The 13,150-nt window shown below is 43.1% G+C and overlaps 1 protein-coding gene across 2 annotated transcripts in view; it reads right to left on the reverse strand.

Moving 5' to 3' along the window:
• Positions 1 to 9,701: 9,701 nt before the first annotated feature.
• Positions 9,702 to 13,150, reverse strand: part of ATP10A (ATPase phospholipid transporting 10A (putative)) — a 110,833-nt gene continuing 107,384 nt past the window's right edge. For both annotated transcript variants that reach the window (XM_053936123.1, XM_053936122.1), the window contains 4 exons: positions 12,449 to 12,529; positions 12,254 to 12,358; positions 11,712 to 11,899; positions 9,702 to 10,986 (listed from right to left, as the gene is read on the reverse strand). In XM_053936123.1, the coding sequence (XP_053792098.1) occupies positions 10,281 to 10,986; positions 11,712 to 11,899; positions 12,254 to 12,358; positions 12,449 to 12,529 (1,080 nt within the window). In that variant the 3' untranslated portion in view covers positions 9,702 to 10,280. The remainder of the gene's footprint in view (positions 10,987 to 11,711; positions 11,900 to 12,253; positions 12,359 to 12,448; positions 12,530 to 13,150) is intronic.

A 13,150-nucleotide genomic window follows, 5' to 3' on the forward strand; every position in this document is an offset into this window, starting at 1 on the left:
GCCTCTGCAGGGGTGACATCCTGTCCCTGCCAGTGGCCTGGAGAGCCCACGGCAACATCTGTGGCACAAGCACATCTTGTACTCCACCAGGTTCTGCTGCATCCCGTGGCACTCCATGGCATCCTGTAGCATCCTGCTGAATCCTGTCATGTCCATCTACAGCCTGCTGCCCTGTCACTGGAGCAGAATTCATTTCCTCTTTCTGGCTGTACTGGTGCAGAGGAAAAGTGCTGCCTCCTCAACCAGCCCTCCCTGACTCATCTAGAGATGGCAGCCAAATGTGAGTGGAGTGGTTTATTCCTTCGACTGAATGTATGTACTGGGGTAATTCAGTGCAGGGAGACGGCTCGCTCCTCGGCCAGTGTATAAAGGACTGCAGACAGGAATGCGGAGTGCCAAGATTTATGGAGCAACATGTTTATCAAGGAGATGAAAAGGAAGAAAACACCTTACTAAAACTCAGCAACATTGTGGCATCTTTTTTCTTTCTTAATGATAGGGGGAAAAAAATCTCCCCACTATTACTCTTTTTCTCCTGGCTTTCGGGTTATTTCTTTATTGGGTCTAAAGCGTGTCTGCTTGCCCTGCACTGCCAAGGATAAGCTCTAGAACAGAGCAGCCCTGCATAGGAAACTCTTAGTGACTGACGTAGGGCAGCCTGTAGACAAGCCTGCCTTTGTGCGCTGGTTTGTTTTGGAGGTTTGTCACAGCCTGACACAGACAGGCACTCGCTGTGCCCAGGCACCACCCAGCCCCTGGGTGTGCCCCGTGCAGAGCCCGGGGACCCTCGGGACCTTTGGGCTGGGGACAGCTCTCCCAGAAACCCAGAAAGCCACTCCCTTAAAAAATGGGGGGGGGGGGGGGGGGGGGGGGTGCTACAAAAGTTGTAATTAGGTATAGGGTGAGTTAGCAGTGTGTGTGCTATTTTGGGAAGGTCAATTTTCAGTGTAATATGGTCTTTTTCCAGATAAACAGTGGTGTAAAAATATCCCCACCTTTTAAATAGTCTTCACAAACCGGTCTCAAACAAGTCTCTTAATGATAAATCTCCCTTAAATCTGAAGCAAATACAATTGAAAATATTACAGATTTTAGTTAACACTTTCTTTTTTTGGCTTTGTAAGGAGCAAAATGTGGGTTTCCTGCTTGGAGACCCTTGAAGCTGAGCTTTTGTCTCAAGACACCTAGTTAAAAGTTTAAAATCGCCACATTGCTTTCAAATAAATATACAGGGTTTTTTTGTGAAATTTTTTTCCTCCCTCTATGCAGAAGCACTTTGAAGATAACAAGTAACTGGAAATGAAAGGCAGGAGTGGGAATAGAAGATACAAGAGCTTTTTGGGCTTCAAGCAGGTGATTAAAAAAAAAGGCCATGGTGTGGTAATACAGTCACTTTTATTTCTGGGTTTTTTTTCCTGCTCCAAACAAACACCAAACAAAGAAAATGTAAATTGCTTCTCTCTTCAGACAACACTGAATTACCTCTAAGTAGTGTTCAAAAGTCTATTATTTAAATATGATGAAGTCTGCATAATTCCTTCTGCTTTTTTTTTGAAAAATGAAAGTGTTCTCCTCTTCAAAACACAGCAGTGGGCTGTGACAGCTCCTGAGCACAGTTACCCCTGTCCTGGCCCAGCCAGAGACAGTGAGCTCCAGACTGTGCTGGAGGTGCCAGCTGTGGACCCATCCTTGAGGATGAACAAGGACTTGAATAGTTGTCCCTGGCACAGGGCTGCCAGGCAGGAGAAATTCCACACTCAGAGCAGCGCTGGAGAAGAAAAGGAGATGGGATGAATCCTATTAATTTTTTAAGCAGGTTTTCTCTGCACATTCAACAGAACAGAAAATGCTGGTGGAGCACCTGTACCTGTAAAATTGTTCACGTGGTAAAGCACCTCCTAGTGCACACAGATTTAAGACTTGTGTACCAGAGCTGTCCCTTGTCAGTTGCCTTTCCCAAAAATAGGATATTTTGTATTTTATTTTTCTAAAGGGCTCCCAGGACAAAGAGCAATCCCTGGCAGCAGTACATGGGATGAAATTGTGGTAATGCTATGTGGAGAAGTAAAATTGGCTGAAGCAAGATCCCAGTGAATGTTTATATCAGATTAGAATGAGAACAGGGAGCTGCAGGGAGGAGAATGGTCCATGGGTGCATGTTTGGAAATGTATTTGGACGTGACTTTCCTCTGCTTGTGCTGCTGCCTCTGGAGGGGAATGTGTGGGGTGCTCCACGCGGTGAAGAAAGTACAGATTTGCCAGGGTGTGGGAGAGGACTGGGACACTCCCCCACTCCCACTGTGACCTCTTCCTGAGGACAGGTAGGGGCAGAGGTATCCACTGAGACCTCTCAGCATTTGATGTGTCCCCAAAACCTCATGACAGGAGTCATGGCTCGACTTCAGTCCTGGATGAGCAGGAGCCATCTGGCAAGAGGGCGGTTGCTGGTGGGCTACAACAGCAGCCAACTGAACGCAATGAAACCACATGGGGTATTTTTGGAAAAGCTGACATCTTTCTTTCTCTCTTTAGCACTGAATAGTCCAAGAGCCTGGCTTCCTTGCACTGTGGGCCCTGCTGAAATCAGCACTCAATGGACAGGAAATGCTGCCACCTGTTTTTGATGGTTGCAGAGACCACCAGTACATTTGGATCTAATTAAATAATTCACTCTTAATCTTCAAAACTCAGAAAACTTCTGGTCTTGGTACCTAATACTGACGGGTAATTTCCATGGGCCCCCAGGGGAGAGGAGCCTTTGCCTGCAATGCCTCCCATGATGTCATCATTTGCCCTCAGTTTCCGGATGATGCCAACTCAAACTTTCTATTTCCATCATCTTACAAGGAGCTTTTAGCTATAATGGTTTTATTGAGTTCTTGAGTGTTAAGCAAAACAATCCAGCTATGAAGTTAATTGTGTCTGCAAAATGACAGGGATCTTACAAACTGCAAACACCCAGCCCACTCGGGATAAAAATGGTTCATGCAGCTCTAACAGTACACACGGTTGATTGAGAGTTTGTTGGTAATTTGGGTTTTCTGTAAATATAACCTCCACATTTTCATCAGCAATTTGATTAAAAAAAAAAAAGAACTTTGCATTTTCAGGCTTTTAAAGTGAAAAGCTCAATATGCCCCTTCTTGCTCTCAAGTTTTCAAGCATTTGCACGTAAAGAATAGGATAAGAAGCAGCATCAGGCCCTTCAGTGGGCAGTTGTGGGGTGTGTGAAGGATGTGTCAGCCAAAATGCTACTTAAACAAGAGGCATCTCTGCTGTTTTCATGAGCACATTTCTGCTTTGTTTCTAGGCGTGCTAATGGTGAGCAATCTCTGTTGTGGTTTGGGTTTCTGAAAGTCCAAGTAGATTTTTGTGGGCATTGTGTTTTGGGAAGGAAAGTGAGGAAGGGTGAAAAGGTAGGAATTGTATTCAAGCAAGTCTGGCTGCGGGTACAATTCAGTGCCTTCATGCACGTAAAATGGGTGGGCCAGGAATAAACTGGAGACTTAAAAATGTGCAGCTTTTGGGAAATGTGATGAACAAGCACCAGCAATATACCACGGGGAATTTTGGGCCAGGAAATGCTAACTTTAGCTACAGTAGTGCTGTGTTTAGGGGTTGTGGGGCCAAAGCAAAAGGTCCCTTGGTCCAGCTCTGAATCAACACTGGCTCTGGAAACCTGCACCCTGTCCTCGCTAGGGGAACTGCCCAGATAATGAAGAGGAATTTAAGTTCCAGCATGTCTCCCTGTGGAGGGAATGGGCACTCCACCGGGTTTGAGCAGCTTTTATTCACCTTGGCCAGCTCTTCACTGATGCTTTTCCAAGTCTCTCAGAAGGCTCTTTAAAGCATTTTGTGTTCACTAAGAGACTATTTCCATGCATTGTGTATTTCCATGCTGCAAAAGCCATGGGCAAGCTAAATGCTGATGCCTTTAACCTGCTTTTAAGAAGGTTCTTGTTTAGTCGTACCTTGCACAGGGCCGTGTCACAGACAGGCGCTATTCAAGATGAGCTGATGAAACAGGACTTTTAGAGCTGACCCAACTAAAGTCCTTCCAGCAGCAGAGCTGGCTGCAGGACCTGGCTGTCTTTGCCTGCCCTGGCAAGCATATGCCAAATCTAATCTTGGAAGGATTCATGTAGCACTGCACTTCATGTATTAAGGGAGACATCACTGCACAGAGCAAATATCTGTACTTAAAGCCACATGGAAGCTGCTGCTCAAAATAGACATAATTCCTTATGCAGCTATATAGAAAAACTTTCCTTAAAAGTTAGTATTTTCTTTCAACTGCTCTTCTTCCATGTAAATAAAGCATAGTCCTCATGGCACTTGTCATTTTCAACAGTGGCTTCTAATTCTAGATTTTGAGATTTAGGGGTGGCCAGGCCCCCAGGAAACCGCAGGAAATTTTACAGCACACAAAGCACCATGATCCCTTTGGGTGTGTGATACACTACAGGGTTTCACAGCCCAGGACAGCTGGAAAACCCTTGTCTGGATATGGGTGTCCAGACACCCATACAAATGTCCAGAGACATTTGTAAATCTTTACTGGTTGAACCTCTTAAGCCAGGGCAGAACATTTTGCTGTTGTGTTTTTCAGCTGAAGATACGTGGGCTGTGACCACACAGAGTCTCCTGCAGAAAGGACCCTCAGTGAGAGGCACACGGGATGAGCATTGGAGCTGTTGCTACTGGCAAAGGTGCCTCTCACTCCTGGGGCAGTGGCTGCAGTGCAGGTGCTCCAGGGGCCCCTTCAGGAGGCAGCAGAGGACTCCCCATAGCATCTTCCATTGCAGAAAGTGCAACCATCGCAGGGGCTTTTCCATGGCCAGGATCCATATTGGAGAGCATGGGAGAGAAACATGGAGGCTTTTATGCAATGGCACAGGAGATTCCTCATGGAGCAGGAAGTTTCTCTGCCATGTTATCTGTTGCTTCCTTTTCTGGTGACTACCAGGACACTGCAGACAAATCTGTGGTCTCAGCCTAATGAGCAGTGGAGGGCTGCTTGCCCCGGAAGGGCACTGGGATCCCTTTGCTGTGGCTCCTGCCCTGGTTTTCAACACAGGGAGGAACTGTGGTACCAGTAGTGGGACCTGCCCTGGTCCCTGGCTTGGGAGGGCTTCTGACCAGGGCACAGCCAGCACGTTCCTGTTTGCTAAGCAAGTGCTGACCTACCTGTATCTGAGTCAGCATTAGTTCAGTCCCAACCCCTTATCCATTCTCAGCTGCAAGTAACAAACCAAATTAGCTTGTGGTACAGCTCCAGTAAAATTTAAGCTTAATGGAGTCAAGTCCACCAGCAGGCAGAGAGGGCAATGTGCAGAATCTTTGCAAAGGCAAAAAAAGGCCATGGGGAAGCTCTGAAGATCCCCTTATCTCCATCAGCTGTGCGACTTCTGAATAGCATCCAGCAGTGCCTTTCCTTTCCTGCGTTGTACACCTGCATGACCCTGCTTCTTATGGTTTCTGCAGTGCCTTTGACACATACCTGTTGCTGTGCCATCACAGTGCATGGCTTTATCAGCGTCATTTACAGAACTGCCATGTGTTCTCCTTACAAAAGCACATGGCTGCATTTAATGCTGGACTGAAAAATGCCCAAGGCATAGACCAGTCTGGATCAAGAACCAGCTGCTGCAAAAACACGAGGCTTTAAAAAATGTATTTATTTAGTTCAAGTTTTGATGCAGATTTATGTTTATGTTTTATAAATTGTCACTCCCAGATGATTCAAGCACACAGAGTTCTGACAGTTTATTTTAAGCGGAACGTCTCCATTTACTGAAACCAGTATTCATGCAGAACCCTTTTATATGGCAACTTGAACGAGCAAACCTTCTCAAATCCTCCATATCTTGTAGGTGTGTGGATTGGGCAGGCAGTAATGTTTAGGAGGTATAAGCCTGGAGTGGAGCAAAAAAGTGAGCATGACACTAGAAATGTGGCTCAAGAGAGAACAAAGCAGTGCTTGTTGATTAAGTGGGTAGAGCCTCCAGGAGATGCACTGGGAGCAAGCACAGACTGCTGCCCTGAGCAGTGAAATGGGTGTGAATAAGTCAAAGTTCAATGCAAGGTCATTGAAGAAGTCAAGTCATGTAATAGAAGCAAGAGCAGTCTCTGAGTAATCTGAAAAGGTCTGAGGAAATTTTATTCAGGGTGTATGGCTGTGGTTTCGCAGCCAGAACAGGAGGGTGGCAGGCAGACTCATGACTGGGCACACAGAACAGTGATGTGTAGATGGAAAAGCCTGGAAAAAAACACTGGAATGTTGTTTTGTTCTTGTTTTGACAGTTATATACCCAGTTCTAGTGCCCTGGTATATGTGTGAGTTATAATTTCTGAGATCAGAGAGCCATCCTGATAGAACAATTCTGGCTGTTTCTAAAAGATATTTATGTATCCAGAAGGAATTTTGGAAAAGAATAAATCACTGAGATGTTGGTTCACATAAATAAGACTAAGACGTATAGAACTCTGTGATGCTTAATTCACAACTCTCTTCTTCTCGGTCATTAATTTCATCTGGACTACTTCAGCCAGCAACATCAAGCAGACACAGAAGTGCTTGCAGAATTCAGTGCAAATATTTCCGTGTACTAGGGGCTGCTGTTGGTAAAAGACCAAACATGGGTACTGTTTTAATTGCCTTGTGGAATTTTTTCATATATAGTTGCATGCTTTTTGTGGATTAGCCTCACGCATTTAAAGCTTTGTTTTGCCTGATACAACTGCTCAACTGCACCAAGAGGAATAACTTTACAAGTTTATTCTATTTTATTAAAATCCATATATACAGCTTCAAAAAGCAATTAGTGTTTATTTGGCTAAAATGTTTCAAATATTAATAGCAGCTTCAAAATGTTGACAAGTCCTAAAACCCAGCAAGTAACATGCTTTGATGTGTTTGTCTTCTGGAAGCTGAAGGGAGAATTGATTTAAAATGTAAATTATTAGTTTGCCTAATATTTTCTTTCCAAATGTGAAATTTGTTTGGGCTTTTTTTGCCCTCCAAACTGGTTTAAATTACATTTTATTGATGTTACTTCTTGATATTACTTTACAATATATCTCCCAAAAGAAAATGGAGACCACTTGCTTGCTGACATCCAGCTGACCTGGTTCTTGCCTTCAGGTAACTCGCTGTGCAGTTTGGCACATGTTGGCCTCAATGTGGCACATCTTCCTACCTATCTCCAGGCACACCAGCAACCCTGCTGAGGCCACTGCTCCATTCAGGTTAGTAGGATTATTTGGTTCATTTAAGATTAAATTAATAAATTTTGAAGGATTGCTGCCACAATAAGGATATTGTATCTTTTAGTACAAAGGGATTAATTTACACCTTAGGTATTTAAAAATAAATCTCTATGGATTTTTTAAAAGATTTTATGCTGCAACAAAATAAAGCAGTTATGGAGGCCTGATTCCCAGCTGGGGTAAGTCAGCTTGCAGATATTGGAGATGCTATGATGTTACAGCAGCTGAGGATTGAGATCTACATTTTCTCTAAATATATGATACAGATGTACAACTCACACCCACAGTGGCAACTTAACACATCTATCTGGCAGTGCATGAGCACCTCTCAGTCCCAAAGGAATCCTTCCATGCCTTACCTACAAAAATAATCTTTGAAACACTGAAAGCACAACAACTAAACCAAATCTTGTACTGCAAAGGCATGGCCAGAGAGGAATTTAGGTTCTTTCTGAAAAGGGTATAATGAAATACAGCTCTGAGCCAAAGCCCAGTGGTGCTCCAACCCTTTCTGCTGCCAGCAAATCCCACGAAGGCCTGTGGGACACCAATCCTGCTGTGAAAAGGAGGTGACTCCTGATGCAGGAGTCAATAAGATCAGGAGATACTAACCTGGCTGTTAGGGCTGCTACAGTAACTGAAAGAGGGCATTCACCTGCAACATCCCTGGCAAGCTCCTGCTATGACCCCGTGACACTCTTTGACTGAATTTAGCATCCTGCAAACCTATGAACTCTGCCCACCTGGTATCTGACACCGTGTCCTTCTGTGAGATCCTGTTTAACAAGGAGATGAAGGTTTCTAACCAGATGGCAACATTTACACATTTCAAAGTGTCATTTGACTTCTCCTCTGCCATTAAAAGACATTGCATCTCCACACAGATGAGTTATTTACAATGGCAATCTCTGCAGGATGTGTTAAATACAGCCAGCTAACCTTGCAAAAAAATTAACTGCAAAGGTAGAGCAAGCAGAGATACCTGAACAGGAGGCTGGCTCCCTCAGCTAGAGACCTTAGCAGAGGAGGTTTCTACAGCTAAGCTGAGTCCTGCAGGCTTCCTCACTGGTGAGTGGAGAGTGCTCTGAGGGCACAGCATCTGCTCTGCTTCAGAGGAGTGTGCCAAGACCCAGACTCCTCGTGTTGTCACTGACAGGGCAGATGCCCACCTGCCTTTGTGGAAACTGAGTGGCCACTCGAACTGCCCCATTTCTATCACAATTTGTGTAGCAGAGGAATGCCAGCATATTTTCAGCCAGTAATAAATGAGTCAATAGGTGTGCTTTCCTCCACTAAACCCAGACATATAAACCAACATTCCTCTTTATCTCAAGGGTAAAAGGAAGAAGTTCAGCTTCATTTTTTTTCAAATCAATCATATGCTAAAAGCTGTTCACAGGAGACTGCAATAGTGAGTCCCTTAGTGCCTTTTCCCTGTCCCTAGTCAATTCTAATCCCAAAATGCAGTTTAGTTACATGTGGATGTGTCATGTTTCATGAGGGTAACATATTTACAGGCTGACTGCTCTTATTTACATTGCTTTCATCTCTTCCTTTCATTGGCACTTTACAGTATCATATTATCAATTCAGCCTTTGGGAAAGAGGCCAGTGTATATAAATCTTTGAAAAAAAAAAAAGAGATCCTGAGTGAATTAGCAAGTGACAGATGGTAGGTACTGAGTCTTACCACGCTGAGGCAATCCACATGGCAGGCAGATTGCCAGGCACAGAGCATGGCATGAACAAGTTGTGGCCTTAGAAAAACTGATGGCAAGCAATACAAAGGCCATGAAAACCTGCAATGAGGAAAAGAACTGGAGCGAATAGTTCATATGTGGTCATGGTGACCAGGTGTGAAAGAATCAAGCAACATTCCAGGCTAAAGCCCCTGGGATCCATTCGGCTGGCACAGGGCAGCTGCACACCCATGTACCACTGGCAGTCTGGGGTTTACAACCACGTGAGGTCCGCTCAGAGATAACCTCAGAATGCAGTGCAGCTTCCTGCTTTTGGGACTGCACATAGCCTGCTTTACACCAGGCTCAAATACCTCTGCTTAGCATGTACCCTCACAGCTGGTCATTCAGCTTCACCATCCCCAAGGACTCGATTTAAGGTGGCTGAAACAAAAGCAGAAGTGTCTCACAAAATTCCACTCTGCCAGTCCTTCACCCCACCAGCAAGTAGACCTCTTCAGTAACAGTGGCTGTGGTAGTCCTGCAGCACCCAAGATCACAGGCTTCCCAGCTCAAACTCTACAGCAGACATGAGGCACCAAGTCTTTGCCACCAAATCCTTCCTTACAAACAAGCGGCAAGCTTTTTGTACAGCATGATGTAAGGCCATGCTCAGCCAAACACCAGCTGCTCCAAGGGAAGGGCTGAGTTACAATTAATGCCAGACTGGGAAGTCACTTTGCAATATGGGTGGTCATTTATTTATTTATTGTTTTATCATGACACATCAAATGCTATGGCTGCAATATCAGAACATGATGTCATTTATAAAATATCAGTATTATTAATGTGGTGGTAAGATATTGTTAACATTTACAGAGAGGTGTATAATAATTCCATAGCTTTGCCTCAGTGACAAAATACACTGGCAAGCAGATGATGGATGGAATATAGTGACTCTTTATTATCATGGTTTTTCCTCCTTGATTACTGAATGGCCTATAATGATATCAATAATTGTTGCTGAATCTAATCCTTTCAAATATGGTAGATAGACCCTTTGCTTTTACAGTATGTGTCAGAATAAAAGAGAAGCATCTGAAAAATAAAGAAAAGGCATTTCCTTACAAAATGAGATGAAAAAATAAAACAATATAAATGGAACTTTCAAGTGTTTCTTTTTATATTTAAAGCTCTTAATAAACTGTATTTAAACATTCTTAAATAATCATTCTGTACCTTTGATTTTCTGTTTCACCTTTGGAAACAAATAGAGTAATCTCACTATAAATGTGTGCAAATAGAAAATATATAAATATATTTATGGCCCACGTCATAAAAAGGTGGTCTCAGAATTCTCATTTTTACAATGATCGGCTGGGTTTCCTTTCATTTTGTCCTGCAAGTTATTTGAGCTCTCGTCTTTTAAGCCTTTGAAGTCCACATGCAAAGAAGAGCCAAGCACACACATACTGTCCTGTGTTTCATTTTGTAAACTGCTTGATGACACCTGTAAAACAGTCCCAATGTGACTGAACAGTGGAGTTGATGTGATCCACTTCAACAAACTGAAGTCTGCTTGGTCGACCGCTGAGCTCCATGGGAATGTTGTTCCCAGAGGTAACGACTCCACCTCTGAAGTGCCACATCGAACTTCATGAAACCCCACGGACCTTTCCAGACCACTTGCTGATGAGGGGAGCTTGTTTTCCTCATACAACACAGCACTCTGGGGAGAGGCAGCTGCAGTCTGATCTGTTTTATGGTCTGCCTTTGTGTCCTCTCGGAGAAGTGACTCCCTTGTTTGAGGAGAGGCTGGCAAAGGAGTGCTTTGGTTATCAGCCTTATAACAATCACTAGCATTTGAGCCAAGGCTCGGGGAGAAGCTGTCTGCAAAGAGTCGTGTCTGACACATTGTCTCCTTTACATTCAACTTGGTGAGAAGCTGGGCACGCGTCTCTGGGGACAGTTTACTCAACTGGCGTCCAAGCTGAAGCTGGGTTGGGAATAGTGTTCCCTGAAGGGTTCTGTACAGGAATCTGCAAGATGAGAATGGGCACGTGAGAAGAAATGAAAGAAGGAAATACCCAAAATGTTATTAAGGGAAAATATCCAAGACAAAAGTGCAACACAGAAAAATAAGACAGTTCTGTGTGCTGTTCCTATGTTCTACACAAGAAAGCTGCAGATGGACAGCTCTGGATGCTGTGCTAATATTTTGATTAATAACTTAATTAGGCAGTGTAATAAATCTGTATCTTTATCCAGTGATCAGTGGATCAGTTCATCCTCATCAGGAAAGATGAAAGACTGTGTGTAATCATAAGGTGTTGTGATTACACACAGTCTTTCATCTTTCCTGATGAGGAAAGGCAATGGGGCTAAGTCTGCAGAGCAAGCTTCCTACATCTACAAATAAGCAAGTATGTTCACAACATACTATCAGAATTTGGGTACTGTGCATTTTATGTGAGGATGAACTGAATCTGGAAGCATCACAGAAAACCTCACAGGGTAGCAAACCTCTGCATGGCCAGGAGGTTTGACCAAAAGTCTACAATTATCCCATTCCTGTGGTCCTTGGCCAGGAGCTGTGGTCTGTTCCTGCGGTCAGGAGCACAGAATAGGTTAGACAACCTGACTTCAAATAATCAGCTTCTGAAAGAAACTGACTTCGCTGTTAGGCAAAACAAAAGATGGGGAGTGGAAAATGTTCTTGCTCTCCCAATCACATGCATACAAGATGTGAGAGAAGATACAATACCTGGGCAGCAATGCAACAACTGGTGATATAATACAAGTGAAATAGAACATAGGATCTCCCATCAGCCTTTCCATTGTCCAGTAGGGATTGGATGGAGGATGGCAGACTGGGCAAGAAGCATTGTAAACCAGAGCCACAAAGAAAAACAAAATGATACTGAAGATGCAAGATGACCAGTGGAGGAAAGTCTAGAACAAAACCAAAAAAAAATCAGCAACATAAGTATAATGAATCTTTATATTCTGATAAGTTTGCTGTGACTTAATTAAATTAAAACTTATTAATTTCTGGAGTCAAATCCATGCACAGCAGAGTTTAGAGCCTTGTATATTTAAAAAATCTTATTATAAATACAACACTAAAAAGCTGTTTGCAGATCATATTTTAAAACCTTTTCAATGCTTTTTAAAAATGACTGCTAAAAACAGAATGTGCTGAGGGAAAGAAGCAACCATCTTATGTTTTTGAAAGGTGGCACTAAGAGAAGAATTATGTCCATGCCAGTGGCTGGCATACATTTATGTAGGCTGTGGGTACCTTACCCAAGTTTTGGTTTCAATAGCCAAATGCAGGATGATGGTGAAAAGAGCTATTGTGGTGATGGGAGTTCCCCAGGAGAAGATATCCACCTCTGAATCATAGTAAGTCTGTTAGAAAGAAGACAGAATTTAGCCCAAGCTGTGTTGCCAGTTCTCCTCCAAATGCTTGAAATAGAATGGCTTAAACCAAACACTTACAAAATAGGGGATGAAGAAGCAAACCAGGCTTTGATACATAGCATCAATCATGTTCATCCAAAACATGTGTGGTTGGTACTCCTGTGTCATAAAAAAAAAAAAAAAAAAAGAAAATCAGATCATAATGAAGATCCTATCTGCCAGGATAGGCATTTTGAGGGGGGTATTTCAAGGGCAGTTTTAAGGGCTTGGGAAAATAGCTTCATAATGTTGCCAATCATTTAGCTACCCTGGGGGATGAAGCATGAACAGTCTACATCCAAGTCACTCTGTTCTGGGATGAAAGTATTTTGCCTTTTTTTTTTTTTTTCCATCCAGAGGATGTAATTTTAATCTGATGCTCAGGCCAGGAAACATTTATGAAGGTGCCCTTTTTTATGCACTACAGTCAGACCACTAATGAACATGAATAAATGGGTTCTATATCACATAAGCATAACCACAAGCACAGGGTATTTACTGGCAGAAGAGAAAACAGAAAATGCACATGTACTTAGAGAACATCCACAAATAAGGTCTTTAGTGGCAATTCATGCAGCAATATATGCTACAAATATTTATATAAAACACATACATATATATATATACATATCTCTAAGTATGTGCATAAAATTGCTTGCTAAAACCAATATTAAATGAACATTTTGGTTTAAAGAAATATACAATTGCAGGGATATGGATGGTCATATAAGGTACCTAGAT

The sequence above is a fragment of the Vidua chalybeata genome, chromosome 2 (assembly GCF_026979565.1).
Source record: "Vidua chalybeata isolate OUT-0048 chromosome 2, bVidCha1 merged haplotype, whole genome shotgun sequence".
NCBI lineage: Eukaryota > Metazoa > Chordata > Aves > Passeriformes > Viduidae > Vidua > Vidua chalybeata.